Source organism: Pristis pectinata, chromosome 8, assembly GCF_009764475.1.
Source record: "Pristis pectinata isolate sPriPec2 chromosome 8, sPriPec2.1.pri, whole genome shotgun sequence".
Classification (NCBI taxonomy): domain Eukaryota; kingdom Metazoa; phylum Chordata; class Chondrichthyes; order Rhinopristiformes; family Pristidae; genus Pristis; species Pristis pectinata.
In genome coordinates, this window is record NC_067412.1 from 4,658,533 (window position 1) to 4,675,847 (window position 17,315).

At 40.3% G+C, this 17,315-nt stretch overlaps 1 protein-coding gene across 1 annotated transcript in view; it reads right to left on the minus strand.

Annotated features, from left to right (window-relative positions):
- Window positions 1–17,315, minus strand: part of tecpr1a (tectonin beta-propeller repeat containing 1a) — a 71,474-nt gene that overhangs the window by 40,236 nt on the left and 13,923 nt on the right. The window contains exons 8-13 of the mRNA XM_052021235.1: window positions 14,978–15,079; window positions 13,512–13,660; window positions 10,812–10,836; window positions 10,294–10,750; window positions 8,559–8,704; window positions 5,429–5,584 (exon numbers count right to left, since the gene is read on the minus strand). Of these exons, the coding sequence (XP_051877195.1) occupies window positions 5,429–5,584; window positions 8,559–8,704; window positions 10,294–10,750; window positions 10,812–10,836; window positions 13,512–13,660; window positions 14,978–15,079 (1,035 nt within the window). The remainder of the gene's footprint in view (window positions 1–5,428; window positions 5,585–8,558; window positions 8,705–10,293; window positions 10,751–10,811; window positions 10,837–13,511; window positions 13,661–14,977; window positions 15,080–17,315) is intronic.

Consider the following 17,315-nt stretch of genomic DNA (forward strand, 5'->3'; position numbering starts at 1 on the left):
ATTCAACTTAAATGGTGAATTATATCTGGAATAAAAAAAAACTAGTATCATTGATGTTGATCACAAAACCACTGGAATTTCCCCCCAAAAAAACCACAATTCAGGCTGCCATCCCTGCCTGATTTGTCCCATTTGTGACTGTAGACTGTTAACTATCCTCTAAAATGGCCTAGCAATCTACTCACTTCCAACACAATTAGGGGTTGACAATAAATGTCAATTCTGCTGGCATGCCCACAACTGAGGAAGAATTAAGAAATAAATGTTTCTTGAAAGGTACCTTTTTGATCAAGCCTTTGTTCACCTGCCTTGTCAAATAAAGTTTATCAGTGTCAACTTTTATTTGGTAACTCAGGTGAACTGCCTTGGGACAGTTTCCACATTAAGTGTGCTGCTATGCTAACAGAAGTTGCTACTTTGCCTGATTTTTCCCACCAGTCACCTGGTGAGGGTGGTAGAAGGTACACTTACTCAGTCAAGCTCCTTTGGAAAAGCAGTGAAGTGCAGTTAAAAAGAAAAAAAATGGAAAAAGTGTACAGATGACAACTGACAACTGACTGTGATTGCAAATGGGCACGGTTCCAACAGTAACAAAAACAGTCGGAGTTTCTACAATTAGGTCTTTCCCTCTTTTTCAATAATTGAAAAATACCAGAAAACCAAACTGCAGCAATTATGCTAACACTAATAATCATATTTGAAAATAATATTACACATCTATGAATCTATAGGTTTGGAGGCATACAGGCCAAACACAGGCAAATGGGATTAGGTTAGATAGGTATCTTGGTTAGCATGGATGAGTTGGGCTGAAGGGCTTAGTTCCGTGCTGTATAACTCTATGAATTTACATAAGTACTACAGTCTGATTTAACTAACAGTTAACGACATATAAAAATGGAGTTCCACATCCTAGTATTTTTTTTAAATGAAGGAAATGCAAACCACTAAAGGTCAATGGGATCCAGATTAAGATACAATACAGATCAACCATGAATTACAGAACAGATTCAAGGCACTGGATGGTCACCTCCTGTTCCTATACTTGACCTTCCAAAATCCTAGGCTGAGGCTTTCTACACAACTTCTCTTAATGTCTCAGATACTAATGGGTAGCCATACCAAGACACCAACTGAAGTGGCAACCACAAATTAACGCTTTTGGGCTTCTGTAGATAGACTTTTATTTTACCATGCCAGACAAGTAATTGGCAGACCACTCAGCTGAGAAGTTGAACAAATATTGCATGGGCTTCACAAACGGCCAAAACTGTGAATAAAACATGTTGGAGCTTTGGCTCATGAGGAACTTTCTTGATGATTCAGCAATTAAAAGTTAACAAGGTCTGCCAACAGGCAGATAAGGCAAATTTGTGCATGTTAACATCAGGACGGTAATTCCTGTAGTAATCTACAAATACATCCAGTGCATCCTCTCACCGACCCTGACCTCGTCACCCAGTCTTCATCTCTCACTGGAGCAGCAGATATTTCCAGACACAATTTTTTTTTTACAAAAAACACAATTAAAAAACACAATTAGAACAAAAAAAAAGTCCACAATGTGCAAAGTGATCATACTGTTGCTAAACTGAGGCAGTGATTACGGTTGTGCAGGTTGGTTTAAGAACTGAATGGTTGAAGGGAAGTAGCTGTTCTTGAACCTGGTGGTGTGGGACTACAGGCTTCTGTACCTCCTGCCCGATGGTAGTTGCTTGAAGATGGCATGGCCTGGATGGTAGGGATCTTTGATGATGGATGTTTAATTTATGTTTTTCTTGTGAATGCTGCTTATATGATGCTATGTGCCTGTGATGCTGCTGCAAGTAAGTTTTTCATTACACCTGTGCCTACGACAATAAACTCAACTTTGACAATATAAAGAATCCGTCCTCAAATAAAAGGCAACTTTTGGCTGACCACGATGTTTCACCACTGAGCACCTACAGGGGAGCCCTGCACAAATGCTGCACTGCCTGGTGTGAAGTTACAATGCAGAGCAAGTATTCTCTTTCTATTATAGGAAGCCAATTATTTACATTATGGAAACAGATATCAATGAAAATACTCAATGGGTTAAGAGCGAGAGCGAGAGCGAGCGAGCGAGCGAGAAAAGGAGTTAACATTTCAAGTTGATGACACCCCCCTTCATCAGCAAAGTATTTGCAGCACTTTGTTTATATTTCAGATTTTCAGCATCTGCAGTTTTTACTTTTCACTTTACATTACATTATTCTAGCTATGAATGTGGAAAAAAAAGTTATTTACGATTTTGTTCTTTTCTATCTGAAACATCAGGGAAGGGCTGTTTCAAATGTATTGTGCTCTGCAAGTCAGAATCTGTGGCCTGGAGCTGGTCTCGGACTCTGATCTCCCTCAGTGCAAGAGGGCACGACTTCAGGATTGAAGGGCGCCCATTCAGAACAGAGATGAGAAGAAATTTCTTTAGTCAGAGAGTGGTGAATCTGCGGAATTTGTTGCCACGGGCGGCTGTGGAGGCAAAGTCATTGGATGTATTTAAGGCAGAGATTGCTAGGTATCTGAGTAGCCAGGGCATCAAAGGTTATGGTGAGAAGGCGGGGGAGTGGGGCTAAATGGGAGAATGGATCAGCTCATGATAGAAGGGCGGAGCAGACTCGATTGGCCGAATGGCTGACTTCTGCTCCTTTGTCTTATGGTCTAATATGCTTCACTGGAGTAGGTAGACACCACTGCACCCAAGCAGAAGAATTATGGATGAGCAACAGTCTTCATCATGACACTGTTGATCAAGATAAATCTACTTTATTTTAAAACAAAGCCTTTGTATATATTGATGGTTTTATGTCATCGGGAGGTTTGAGTTTGGGAAATAAACATCTCCCTATATTTTGAATCATCTGCAGCTACACTAGATCACACTGTGAATACAACACTTCTGAATCTTGAGGCTATAAATATTTAAACATTATTTATTCTAACCAAAGCAGATTTCAAATTTGATTTGAGACTAATATGAATAGCCCTCAAAAGATTTTATTTTAAAAAGCCACAAAAATGTATGTGTAAGCAAGGACAATGCCTGCAAAGAAAAAAAATTTATTTCATAACCAAATCATTCACCAGGGATAAAAATTGCCACCGCACAGATAATTGAACGAATGAAAAGCCTGCACTTGCTGTAAATTTTTAAAAAATAACTAGGCTGAGCAGGATTCGATTTTAATCAGTTATTGTCAATTTCACCTCACACAAGTTTACCTTGTTAATAACCAGGAATTTATTAATATTCACACTTCAGTAATTAACAAAAGACCAGGAATTTTTCAGTATTTTTTCTAATTTTCTTTTTGCAAAGGTGACGCTACAACCAAATTAATATAATCATTTAAAAAATGCTGTAATGATTTACAATTATTTTGTTTTATATTGTCACAGAAGATAGTATAAAATATTTAATGGTATGCTGTCTTACATGTTATCACCCTCCCCCTCCCCCCACTAATTTCATTCAATCCTGAAAATACAACTTAATAAAAATCAAAATAAATATCGATTTTACTTGTCACCATTAACAAAAAGAAATCTGGTAACTCTATCAATAATTAATGCTTAGCAAGTCAGGCAACAGGTGTGATGAGAGGAACTTAATTTGACTGACCCAAAACATTAGAGTCAGAGTAATACAGCATGGAAACAGGCCCTTCGGCCCAACTTGTCTGTGCTGACCGAGATGCTTTGCTCTCTACAGATGCTGCCTGACCAGCATATCCTAGTTGAACTGAAATAAACAATTGTTTTTCCAACAACGACTTGCAAAATACTTTCAGTATCGCAAAATGTTCCATCGTACTTCACAGGCATGGAGTCAGACAAAATTAAAACGTCATCACAGGAAATTATATCAGGGCAGATGACCAAAAACTTGGACCGAACATTTGGGTTTTAAGACACATCTTAGATGAGAGGTGGAGAAGTTTAAGGATGGAATTCAAAATTGCCACCAATGGCATAGCTGCCAATGGCAAGAATCAATAATGGAGGAACATTGATTTATTGCAGGGTTGTTAGGCTAGAGGAGATTGTAGAGATATAGAAAGGCAAAACTATGGAGGGAACTAAAAACAAGGATGAGAATTTTAACTAGAAGACAGTATTGCTCAACAAGCACAGATGTAATGGATGAGTGGGATTTAAGACAAGTTAGGGCATGAGCAGTGGAATTTTGGATGACCTGAAGGTCATGGAAAGTAGAACAACAAGGTCACTGAAATCGTCAGGTGTGGAAGTAACATGGACATGAAAGGGATTCAGCAGCCAATGGAAGTGGAAGTATTCTGACAGTGTACATAAGCACACAAGAAAAAGGAGGGATAGGCCATTCAGCCCCTCAAGCCTGCTCTGCCATTCAACAAGATCATTTTCCTGCCCTATCCCTTGATATCCAGAAATCTATCAATCTCCATTTTGAATGCAATTAACCATTGAGCTTCCACAGTGCTCCAGGATACAGAACTCCAAAGATTCAGAAAGCTCTACCTGAAGAAATTTCTCCTCATTTCAGTTCTAAATGGTTTATTTTTCAAGACTGTGACTCCTTACTCCTGGAATTCTCAGCGAGGGGAAACCCTGTCAAGTCCATTAATATTTAACGATTTATCAATAACAATACATCAAATGTAGGAGGCCTTTACTACAACTATATAGAACTTTGGTAGTGGTGCATCTGGAATACTACATATAGTTTTGGTTGTCCTGTTTTAGGAAGGGCACATTTGCCTTGGAAACAGTACCAAGAAAGTTCATTAGATAGATAAATTATGTCATCCCATGAATCAATGAGGAAAGATTGAGTGCAATGGGCCTATACTCTCTAAAGTTTAGAAGATGAATGGCAATTTTAACATATACAAGATTCGAAGAGGCTTGGTAGGGGATATTCAGAGAGGGTGGTTCCTCTTATGGGGAAATCTAGAACTAGGAGCTAAGGTCTCAGGTTAATTGAAGAATATTTTTCCTCTCTCAGAAGGGTTGAGAATCTTTGGAATTCTCTGAAGGCTGAGATTAATATGTGTTAAACCAAGGAGTATGGGGATCAGGCAGGAAATTTCTGTGGCCTGGATCAGATCAGATATTGAATGGCACATCTGGCGTGAATATCCATATGTCTTCCTCTTACTCCTCTTTCTTACGATCTGATATCTTAGTGATCGCATAGATATTCTGCCCATAGCTCACATAATCTTTTGAATCACCTTCTTATTTAATTACAACAATTAAAACTTCCCGTAATACCTTTAGTTCCATTCCTCAACACAGATCTACATAGAGGAATATGTGAATTAATGGTGAGTCAATCAGGTACAATTAACAAGGAACACAGTCTTGTTTACCCCATAGCATACAACCCAGATTCCAGAGCTGCAGGGAGAAATCAGACAGAACTCACCTTTTTCTCATCGTTGTATGTGTAGTATATGAAAAATATTCCATCCCGCTTCCCATCGTTGCCTGTGAACTGTTCCAGTGCTACTTTGACATCTGCCCATTTGTGTGGCTTCCCATCTCTCCACCACTTCATTGTTCCCTTCTTTATCCACACAGACTGGTATGACAGAGATGTAGCAAGAAAACAAAGAATCAGAATCATGCAGTATGGAAAAAGGCCCTTCAGCCCATCATGTCTGTGCTGGCCATCATGTCAAATATCTATACTAATTCCATTACAAATTGATCCAGTTAAAGTTTAACCTTCTAAAAAACATTGGCAACTGCATTTTTGAAAAATAGGGATCTATCTCACAAGGAACAGTCACTCAGGAACTGGACTGAAATATTCAGCTCTTCAGGTTGAAGTAATGAGATGGCCATTAACTCATTACTGGAAACATAACCATGGGAATCCAACTTTAAGAATTTCCTGCTTCTCAGAATAGCACTGTTTGACTTTATTGTCTGATTAAGACCCTTGCATCCAAATGACAAAAAAACACAGAACATTATGAGATATCAGTGGATTCTTGGCCTCTTGTGTAAAAATACAGGAAAACCCCCGACTTCCTTAAAAACACACAACATTCCCACCAGTTCTACAAATAAGAGATGCAGATCATGTAACGTCACATGTGAATCTGATTGAAATATTCAGCTCCTCAGATAATAGTTTAATGCAATAGCATTTATACCACAACAAAAATCCCCTGGGAAAACAATTTTTTTTAAAAACTAACCATGTAACAAGCACACTAATCTAAAAGCAGCAATAAAGTAAATGCTCGATATGTTTCAGTGGCTCTCCGAGTCAGAAAGTTGTGAGTTGAAGTCCCACTTTAGATATATAAAAAAAAGAAAATGCTGGAGGAATTCATCGGGTCAGGCAGCATCCATGGAGGGAAAATGGACAGTCAATAGAATGGTCTCGACCAGAAATGTCGACCATTCATTTCCCTCCACAGATGCTGCCTGATCCATTGAGTTCCTCCAGCAGTTTCTTTTTTTGCTCCAGATTCCAGTATCTGCAGCCTCATGTCCCCACTTTAGATAATTGAGCTCAGGAGTCCAAGTCCATACTCGCTATGCTAGTATTGAAGCAGAAGGGCACTCATGGAGGTACATTTCAGAAGAGAGGTTAAACTGAAACCCAAATGTTTCTCTTTTTCAGATGTGAAGTATCACATGGCCACTATCTTGAAGACGAGGGGGGATTCTATCTCGTGCCTTGGGCTAAGGTTTATCCCCAAAAACCATCAATAAAACCAGATTATCTGAGTCATTGATGCTGCTTGACCTGCCGAGTTCCTCCAGTATTTTGTGTACTTTATTCCAGATTCCAGCATCTACAGAATCTCTTGTCTCAGATTATCTGATCATTGTTGTCTGTGAGATGTCACTATACTCAGATTTGTGCCCTACATTGCATTAGTGATTACACTTCAAAGCACGTACTTAATTGGCTGCAAAGAGCTCCGTGACGTCAAGGGGGCTGAGCAAGTTCACAGAGTCACAGAGGACAGAAGCAGGCCCTTTGGTCCACAATGTCCATGGTGGTTGTCATATAACTATCTATACTAATTCCATTTTCCTGCATTTGGCTGATAGTCTTTTAGACCTTGGTGATTCAAGTTCTCATCTAGAACCTTCTCAAAGGTTATGAAACTACTTACCTCCATCATCCCCTCAGGCAGCAGAGTCTAGATTCTAACCACCTTCTGGGTGGAAAAAAAAATTCTTCATAAGATGCCCTCTAAACCTTCTACCCCATATCTTAAACCAATGGCTTCTAGTTTTATACAGCTCTGCTACAGGAAAATGTTTCTTACGGCTTACCCTATCTTTGCCCCTCATAATTATATACAATCATATTCAAGTTCCCCTTTGGCCTTCTCCACTGCAAAGAAAACAACACAGGCTATCCAGTCTCTTCGTATAATGAAGATGTTCCATCCCAGGCAGTAACCTGTATATCTTCTCAGCACCCTCTCCAGTGCAATTACATCCTTTCTATAGTGTGACGACTAGAAGCGTACACAGTACTCCAGCTGTGGCCGAACCATTGTTTTATATAGTTGCTCCACAATGTTTCTGCTCTCATATTCCTGGCCTGGCTGATGAAGGCATGTATTCTGTAAGCATTCTTAACTGTGTTCAGTGATTGTTGAACTTGTACATCAAAGTCCCCTTGTTCCTCAATACTCCCAAGTTGGTATCTCCTAGTGTTATTAGTCCTCCCAAAATGCATCACCTCACACTTATCAGAATTAAATTCCATCTGCCATTGCTCTGACCATCACACCAACTCATCAATACTGTCCTGTAGCCCAAGACTACTTGCCTCATTATTAACAACACTTTTCGTGTCATCTGCAAACTTATTACAGTAAAACTCCATTAACCTGAGCCTTTGGCAATGCTGAACTAACAGTCTTGCTGGACTATTAGGTGTTCTTTTCTTAGCATTGCAATACAACTTTAATGCATTTTAAGATATTATACAGTAACATTTCTGTGAACCTAGTAAGTCTAAAAGGAGTGCAGGAACCAGGGCTCAGGTGAGTGGACAGGGAGCAGGGGAACCAGGGCCCAGGCAAGCCAGATGCCAAACCAATGGCAATTTCCAAACAGTCATATAGTGGAATATCGGACTTCAACTGCAATCATACCTCCTATATTCACATCCAAACCATTGATGTATATAAACAGCGAGGGTACCAGCACCAATCCCAGTGGTACATCACTGATCACAAGCTTCCAATTACAAAAACAACCCTCCACCATTCCCCTCCACTTCCTATTACCAGGTCAAATTTGGATCCAATTTGGCAATGCCCTAGATTCCATGGTTTCTGACATTCTAAATCAGTCTTTCCTACTCTTTTCAGGTTACTCTCAACGTACATAAAATGCTTCAGGATTTTCCTTAATTTTTTTTCCTCCAGTGTTATTTTGTGCCTCTGCTTTGACCTCCTAATTTCTTCTTTAAGTACCTCCTTACAATTTCTGTACTCTCATTGGGCCTCCCCCATTGTCAGTTCTCTATGTACCTCTCATTTTGTTATTAAAAGATTTGATAATCAGCCTACCTGCTCCACAGCCTGCTCGTAATGTTTAAAATCATCCACTTCTCGTTTGGACCGCTCAATTAACTGCTGAACAATCTGCTTCCGCCAAACCGTCTGCTGTGGACAACTACTGGGCATAGAGAACGATTGTATGGAGAATGGCTGCACTGCAAAATCACAAAAATATAAGGTAGGGTATTTTGTCTTTTTAAGTACTTAAGCAGCACAGACATATACATTCTGCTACTATTCTATCTGAACCCAGATGTACAGAATATAACAAAAGAAATGTTTTTGAAGAGGGATTGTGAAAAGTACTTTCAGCATTAGAGCAGAAGCAGAGAAATAGAGTTCATGCAACACCCGCTCTGGAACCAAAGCTGAGCTTTGAACTACCAGTTTTGCGGTGCAGATAATTTGTCCTGACATTTTGGATGAGAGTGACGGCAGGTGGATTATTAGGTGTGGGAATTAAGTTAAAGAAAAGCTGCACTCCTTTTTAGTTCATATCTTTCAGAAAACTATGAACTAAAAATTCTGTTAGAAAGCGCATGTTTTTAAATATGCTATGTTACAATTATAAGTTTAAATGCTTCAACATTTCTGTCACAAAGGGGAAATTCCAAGTGGCCCCATTGTGCTTGTGTTGCATTTAAGCAGAGATGTCTGTACGATGTTAACTGCAGTGTAGCACCCTTGATGCTAGTGCTTCAACATTTAAGCATGCATACGCACTTCAGATTGTGGGCTTCAACTGAATGAGCAGGTCTTAATGGAAGGAAAAAGGCCTGCTCAAATGCAAGTTAAAAGAGTCATCCTCACCCAAGCCATCATTGGAGAGTCACCACTGAAGATGCCCATGGAATCATCTGCGATGAGCCAGATGTCTCCTGTGCTTGTGATAAGCTCTTCTACTTTCTTTTGGGACCCCAACTCACAACGTCTCATCGTGCGTCAGATACACGCGGTGCCCTCTCCCACCTCCACCTGCCAATCAAGCAAACACTAGCCCAAATCTGAACCAGTATCTGAAACAGTGGCTCCCATTGTGGACTAACACTGGAGATGCTTCTGCCATGGCAGATCATCATTCTTTGATGTTCACACCTCTCATTCAATTTTGGGAACAATGCAGAGTTTTCCCATGTAACCAGTCCTGCAGAGAACTATCACAGATCCCCTGTGCAGTTCCATTTTAAAGCTCATTTCTATGCAAGTTAGAATTTCTAGGCCAGTAACCCACATTGTGGTACCTAACCATTTCTTAAATGACTCTATTACTACACCAGTTACCTGCTTGCTTTTCCCCCCCAAAAGGAGTCACCATCTCCATTTTCCTTCCTTAGGTTTGAAATCCTTTTTTTTTAGAATTTTTGCAGACCAGGAGCTAGTATTGGACAGTAAGCATCAGGGCAATGGGTGAACAGGACTTGGGGCAAGTAATGATAGGGGGCTGTAGAGTTCTCAAGCTTAATTTTAAAGGGAATCCAAGACAGGAGGTTATCCTGGAATACCATGATCAGGTTTAGAGGTAACAAAGCACACAAAAAGGTTTTCAGCAGAAAATAAGCCTAGGCAAATTTGGAGATCTACTGTACTACTCATTCAATGAATAAAACACATGTTATTGTCAAGTTGGAGAAAGATGTAATTAACATTATTGCATTACACCTAAATTGATTATCATTACTGGTTATTACTGGTCAGAAGCAGTATAAACAATGATAAACAAGCACAAGATAAGGAAGTTGACTACCTGACTGGACATTGAACCAGTTCAGCTGGGTGTGAGCCTCTACGTCACATCCTCCTCCACTGAGCCAGGCCCAGAGTGGGCGCTCATCAGACACATAATGCTCCTCAATTCCGAAAGGATAGATTGCCGCTGATGAAACGCTGGATGTTTCAGCCAAGTCCAAGCTCACTGGGCTTGAATCAGAGTGAGCAATATCCAATTCAGCATCATCCTGCAGAGACTGCCTTTGGTCTGCCAACCAGGACTGGGCAGCAGTTGGTTCAAAACCAGGCTCAGTGCACTTTTCTGAAGATTCTTCATTTAATGAGATGTTCTCAAATACACTCGCCACAGCATCACATTTTGACTCGATGGGAGGACAGGAAGAAGCAACATCACAGTCTCCATCTGGATTGTTGTGGGAACACCTCACTCTCTCAACTGTTTCAAGAATGTTTTCAGTTCCTTTTGCTACACCCTCCATTTCCAAGGAAAAATCAACATCGTTGGTGATGGAGGATTGGGATGGTAAACCTAACTTCATCACCAAAGAAGCACCCAGCACTGAAATGAAACCAAAAGGGAACACAAAAAAAAAGTTCAAAGTAGTTAAGATTTTCAGCAAACAAGTCAGAATTGAATGCTTTTTATTGTGATCTGGAAAGCAAAGCTCGAGGACAATGGAAGCAGATTCAATACTAACTTTCAAAAACAAAAAAATGGATAATGCTTAAGTAGAAAAATGTTAGTAAAAGATCAGGAGAGAATGGGTTTAATTGGACAGGCAGGCACGGTGGTGTAGTGGTTAGCATATGCTATTACAGTGCCAGAGACCCAGGTTCAATTCCCCCACTGTCTGTAAGGATTTGTACGCTCTCCTCCCATGTCTGTGTGGGTTTCCTCCGGGTGCTCTGGTTTCCATCCCACATTCCAAAGACTATACGAGTTAGGAGTTGTGGGCATGTTATGTTGGCGCCGGAAGCGTGGCGACACTTGCGGGCTGCCCCCAGAACCCCTACGCAAAAGATGCATTTCACTATGTGTTTTGATGTACATGTGAGTAATAAAGAAATCTTATCTTATCTAGATTTTTAAAGAGTCTGCACTGCAAAATGACCTTCCTTTAAGGAATGATTAATGCACTGTGAGCAGTTCAGAGAAAGTTTACTAATTAGTACCTAAATGTGTGGGTTTGTCTAAATGAGGAAAGGCTAAGTTTTGGAGCAACAAACACCTGCTGGAAGAACTTAGCAGGTTGAACACATCTGTGGGAGGAAAGGAATTGTCGACCTTTCAGGTTCCAGCATCTGCAGTCTCTTGTGTCTGAGGCCCAGTTTGTATTACTGATTTAAGAAGAGGGAGAAGGGACTGGATTGAAACACTTAAGATCCTGAAGGGTTTAACAGGATGGATATGAAGAATACATTTCCTCATGGGAGAATCTAGAACTAGGGGGTATTGCTTAAAAATAAAGGTCACTTATTGAAACCAGAAATAAAGTTGAAACTCCACCACACCCCCCTCCCCCCCCCCCCACCCCAACAGGGTTGTGTGCCTTTTGAAAAATCTGCTTCCCACTGCCCTTGGAGGAAGCGAGTCTTTGAATATTTTTAACGAGAGGTTAGAAGAAAACTTGATAAGCAAGAGGATGATAGACACTGTGGGTAGATACGACAACTGTGGGCAGAGTTGAGACTACAACCAGATCAGCCATGGTCTTAGTAATTGGCAGAGCAGGCTTGAGAGGCCAAGTCCTGCTCCTATTTTGTATGTTCTTGGCATGGCCTTGCTGTGACATTATGTAGCACAACATCTAAGGTCCAAAAATACTCAAGTCCATGAAGGGGTTTTCACTATAGAAATATGGCATTCTCAATTTAAATGTTATGGCAAAAGAAGTGGGGAAATTTACTTCATTATTTAAAATACCTAAGATTTAAAAGAGCTGTCACTATAGAACAGCACTGATTCTCATACCTGGTGAGAGTCATCCTAGAAGACTCTATGATCCCACATGTTAAGAGTCATCAGCCTAACAAAGCCAGATGGATAAGACAAGGGACAGCTTTTGCTTTATCAGTAAACTGTAACCGATGGAGGGACAAGAAGCATTTTAGTAGACAGCACCTTCTCAGATCAAACCGAAATTAGGGTATATTGCTCCGGTTTATCCAGAGATACAGCTGATCATTATAAAATGCGATCAGTGCTAAAACCCAAGTGATCTGGAAGATCATCCCAATAGTATAACGGCAAAACAACACCCATTATTAATCAACTCCTCATAATGGTGGGAATAAATACTGTAGTTTCATGCTGATCAGAAGTAAACCATTCGTAACCTCAAGGATAGACTACAGGAATCCTTACAAAAAGCTCTCAGTGGGTGCCTGTTCAGTGCTGATATTGTGTTGCACCTTGAGTGAGGTTCTTAGAATTGAGATCTAAGCCATGCAATACGTTTAATGGATTTGATAAACTAGATACATAGAGTAACAATTTCCTCTGATGGGTGGCAGTGGCGGGGGGGGGGTGAGTAGAATGGTAAGGAGGAGGCCAAAATAAAGTTGGTGGGAGAAGGGGCATTAGCTTAAACCAAGTGTCAGAGCTAGACACTTCAGGTGTGAGGTGAGGAAGAACTTTTTCACACAAAGTTGTGTTCTTCCCCAAAGAGTTGTGAAGGGGGTGGGGGGCAAAAACTGAGATTGAGGTTTTGTCAGGCAAGGGTATAAAGGATTGCAGAGTCATGGGGGATGGGAGTTGTCCATGGGAGTTAACGTATAGGTCAGCTGTAACCTGACTGAATGGTAGAATAGGCTTTAGGGGCTCAATAGACTTGAGTGGCACAGCCAGTGGAGCGGCTGCCTCACAGCTCCAGTAACCCAGGTTCAGTGCTGACCTCTGGAGTTTATGCATTCTCCCTATGACCACATGGATTTCCTCTGGGTGCTCTGGTTTCTTCCACATCCCAAAGGTTGGTAGGTTAATTGGCCACTGTAAATTCCCCTATTGGGTAGAAGCTGGATGGATTTGATGAAAGTGTGGGGAGAATAAATTGGGATTAGTGTAAGTGGATGCTGGATGGTCACACAGAGGGTTGAAGGGTGTGTTTCCATGTAATCAGTGGCCTTCCCATGTTCCTTCCATTAAGGGAGAGTCATTTTTCATGCAGCACTTAAGTTTCAAGTGTGAAGTACAAGTACAATGCACAGTGTAAGTATTTTACTGGGTTGCTGTACCTTGCAAGACTGGTGGCACTGCCTGCGCAGGAAGATCGGTCCTGATCTCGGTTTGCTGCTATTACTTTCCAAGCCTTTCCACTGTATTCAGTCGGTGTTACACCTTGCCGAAAATAGATACTGCGGTCTTCAGAACTAATTCCCCAAACCTGGGGTGACGACAGAAACAGGGCATAAGTAGCCCACATTACAGATTGTTAGGAGTTGCAGATCAGTCCAAAGTTTTATTATTTATTTAACATGATACATAATACATAATTTATTATTACCATGTGTACTGTTTACACTGCGAGCTTCATTGAGTAAGGAATTTCATTGCACCCTGGTGTATATGACAATAAACTAATCTGAATCAAAGTTAAAATGGACAATACTTTACTAGGGTATTGGTACTGGCAGGCAAAATTCAAAGCTAAATTTAGTTAATAGAATTACAAACTTGAGTACCATTTATAACAAGTCTCCCACCAAAAGGAGCTGATCAAAGCTGTTTTGAAGATCATTTTAAATGGATTTAGGAACATGATGGTGCTAACTCAAAAGCACTCTAATTGAAAAGGAGGAAGATTATAAATAAATTAAAACTGCATTATTACAATGCATTTGCTGTCTGAAGTAGCGGAAAATGGTCTTGTAATGGTTTGGAAACAACTCTTTTACTACCTCATCAATGAACACATCTTGCTCTGCCACCCCTTTCTAGCATTCCATTCACTCAATGTCATTCTTCAATCACCACCAACACATTCTTCTTCCTAAACAAGTGAAGCAGATGCAAGCCGCCCTTCTATTTCCTCCTTTCCCACTCTCAGGAGCCTCACTCTGTCCAGGTGAACCAACGATTCACTTTTATTTCAGTAAATGTTTGCTTCTCAGGATGCAGTATCCTCTCCAATGGGGAGTCCAAATGCAGATTGCTTTGTGGAGCACCTTCATTCAGTCTGCAATTATGACTATGAGCTGCCAGCTCCTGTCACTTATTTGCAATGAAACTTGGTATAAACTCAAGGAACAGCTTCTCATCCTTCGCCTGTTCATATTATTACCTCCCAGACTCGCTGACTTAAACAATTTCAGATAATAGTCCTGCTGTTTCTATTTATACCTCCTCTAGTCCCACCTTGCACCGTTTCCTTACTTGTTGTATTCCTACCATATTTCATTTCTTTTTAGATCATCAAATCTATTGCCCTTTTAATCCCCCCCCCCCACTGCTTCTTTCCTGCATCTTAAACTTGTTTTATCTTCAACTTTTTTCAGCTCTGATGCAAGTTGATTGATCTGACACATTTCCCTCTCCACTGATGCTGCCTGACATGCTGAGCATTTGGATTTCCTGCTTTTGTTTAAGATTTCCTGTACATTGCTTTAGCCAAAATAACCAGATTGTGGGTCTTGGTGAAACTATTATCTGGTCTTAAAACAAGAGCAGTCAAAATACAAAAAAAATCCAGCATTATTCTTACCTGGTCATTTAATCCTACATTCACCATTATCATCTCTATATTCATGCAAATCCAACCCGTTCCAACAGGATTCTCAGAACAGACACCTCTTCTAAACCAAACCTGGCAACAGGAAAATACACCTCAAAAGACTTGCATATTCACCGGTAAGGTATTCAAGATTCTGAAGGGAGAAGAGGGGGAAATCAGTGGAATAAATGGGGGTAAATAGGGGGAAAGGTTAGTAAAGGAGGATATAGATTTTATCATAATTGGCAAAAAAAACCTGACAGGGAGGATTTTTTCCCCCCCACTCGGCATGTTGTAATGAACTGGAATAAATCGAAAATGCTGGAAATACTCAGCAGGTCAGTCAGCATCTGTGGAGGGAGAGCAAACATTGTTTTTTTTCTTTCCACAGATGTTCCATGACCTGCTGAGCATTTCAAATTTCCTGAATCAGTAGCATTTCGCTTTGGTAATGTGATCTGGAATTCACTGCCTGTTACAGCGGGAGAAAGCAGACTCAATAATAACTTTCGGAGAAGGAATTGATACTTGAAAAGGAAAACTTAGCAGGACTGTGTGCAAGAAATGGGGGAAAATAGAATTAATTCAGCTGCTCTTCTTTACAGCAGAGACACTATGAAGATTGTCCTTCTTTAAGATTATGGAATCACACTTCCTGAAGAACATAGTAAAGGAAAGAGACAGAGAGATTTAGGGATAGAACTACAGAAACCCTGCGCCCAGATAGCAAAAGTACGGTCATGTATTATGAAACTTAAAATTAGGGATGAAGAAGGAGCTGGAATTACAATTGCATAATGGATGAGCTTTAGAGGGCTGGAGGAGATTGCAAAAATAGGGAGGAGGCAAGCCATGGACAGATCTGCAAACAACAATGAGAATTTTGAAATCAGGGTGCTGCCAGACCAGGAGTTAGTCCAGGTCAACAAGTACATAAAACTGGACTTGCAAGTTGGAATCGGGCTGCAACAGTAATGCTAGAGTATAATAAGCTACACTTAGGAACAAGTGTACTGTCTGAAAGTGTGGTTGAAATAAATTCATTGATAGTAAGAGGGGAAACCTTGAGCTTAACCAAGTTAAAACACTTTGTGCCATCTCATGGTCTTTGATAGGGGCTATACTATTGTTTTGGCTTTGTACTCTATTGCCTTTTATTGATTTTTTTCATATTTATGTTGAAAAATAAGTTTTTAAATCAAATTTATTATGAGATGTAGAAGTTCAATAAAGTGAAGTTGGTAAATGATTAAACCCAAGGTCGATTCCAAGAGAAACTAGAGAGGCAGTCTTGCATCTCAAATCTCATCTTTCCTTATGACAAAGGAGGCCATTCAGCCGATCGAACTTATGCCAGGCTCCCATAGGAATCCCATTACCCCACTTATTTCCCAGTAACCTATTCCCTCTGACAAATCTGTCAACACCACCACCCCCCACCCTTCTGCTATGCACTCACATTAGGGATTATTTATAGTAGCCAATTTACCTGCATATCATTGAGATGTGGGAGGGAAACCCAAGTGGTCATAGAGAGAACATGCAAACTCCACACCCCCAGCACCAGAGGTCAGACTCAAACTCAGGTCACTGGAGTTGTGATACAGCAGCACCACTGTTTTGAAAACAGAGTGGAAACCAAACAGAGCTGATAAATCATAAAGAAAGATATTCCAAAAGAACAGAGGCTGATGGAGGGGAAAATGAAACAAGAGACAAAAAGAGTGCTATAAGTGCTTTATTTCAGAGCTGCAAGTGAAAGTTATTGGGGATTGCTATTTTCTGGAAAAACTAGTGAGAACAGGTCAAGGAGGTGGCAATGAAGAAAGAGGCACGACAATCTGATTAATCAGCAGGTTTAATATCTGAGGCTGGTACGATTCATAAAAAGATACCACATTTAAAGATTAGATAAAACAAGGGCTCTAGATAATATATCAATACATCCTCATGGATATATTCATGTTCAAGAACATCTATTTCCCTTCAACTATTCTGTTCTGGAACCAACTGGCAAAACCCTAATCACTACAGTTTAGCAACACTATGACCATTTTGATCACTGCACTAAAATGGACTTTGTTCTTTCTTGTAAAAATTGTGTTTTATTTACGTTTATGTTTTTCTCGTGAATGCTGCTTATTTGATGATATGTGCCTGTGATGCTGTGAAGTTTTTCAATGCATCTGTACATACGACAATAAACTCGACTTTGACTTTGTTAGGTGGATTGGTTAAAGGAGAGAAAACCAAAAGGAACTAACTGGTCTGTCCCAGGTTGTCAGGTTGCTCTTTGGTGGTGTGGCACAGGGATCATAGTGGGTTCTTA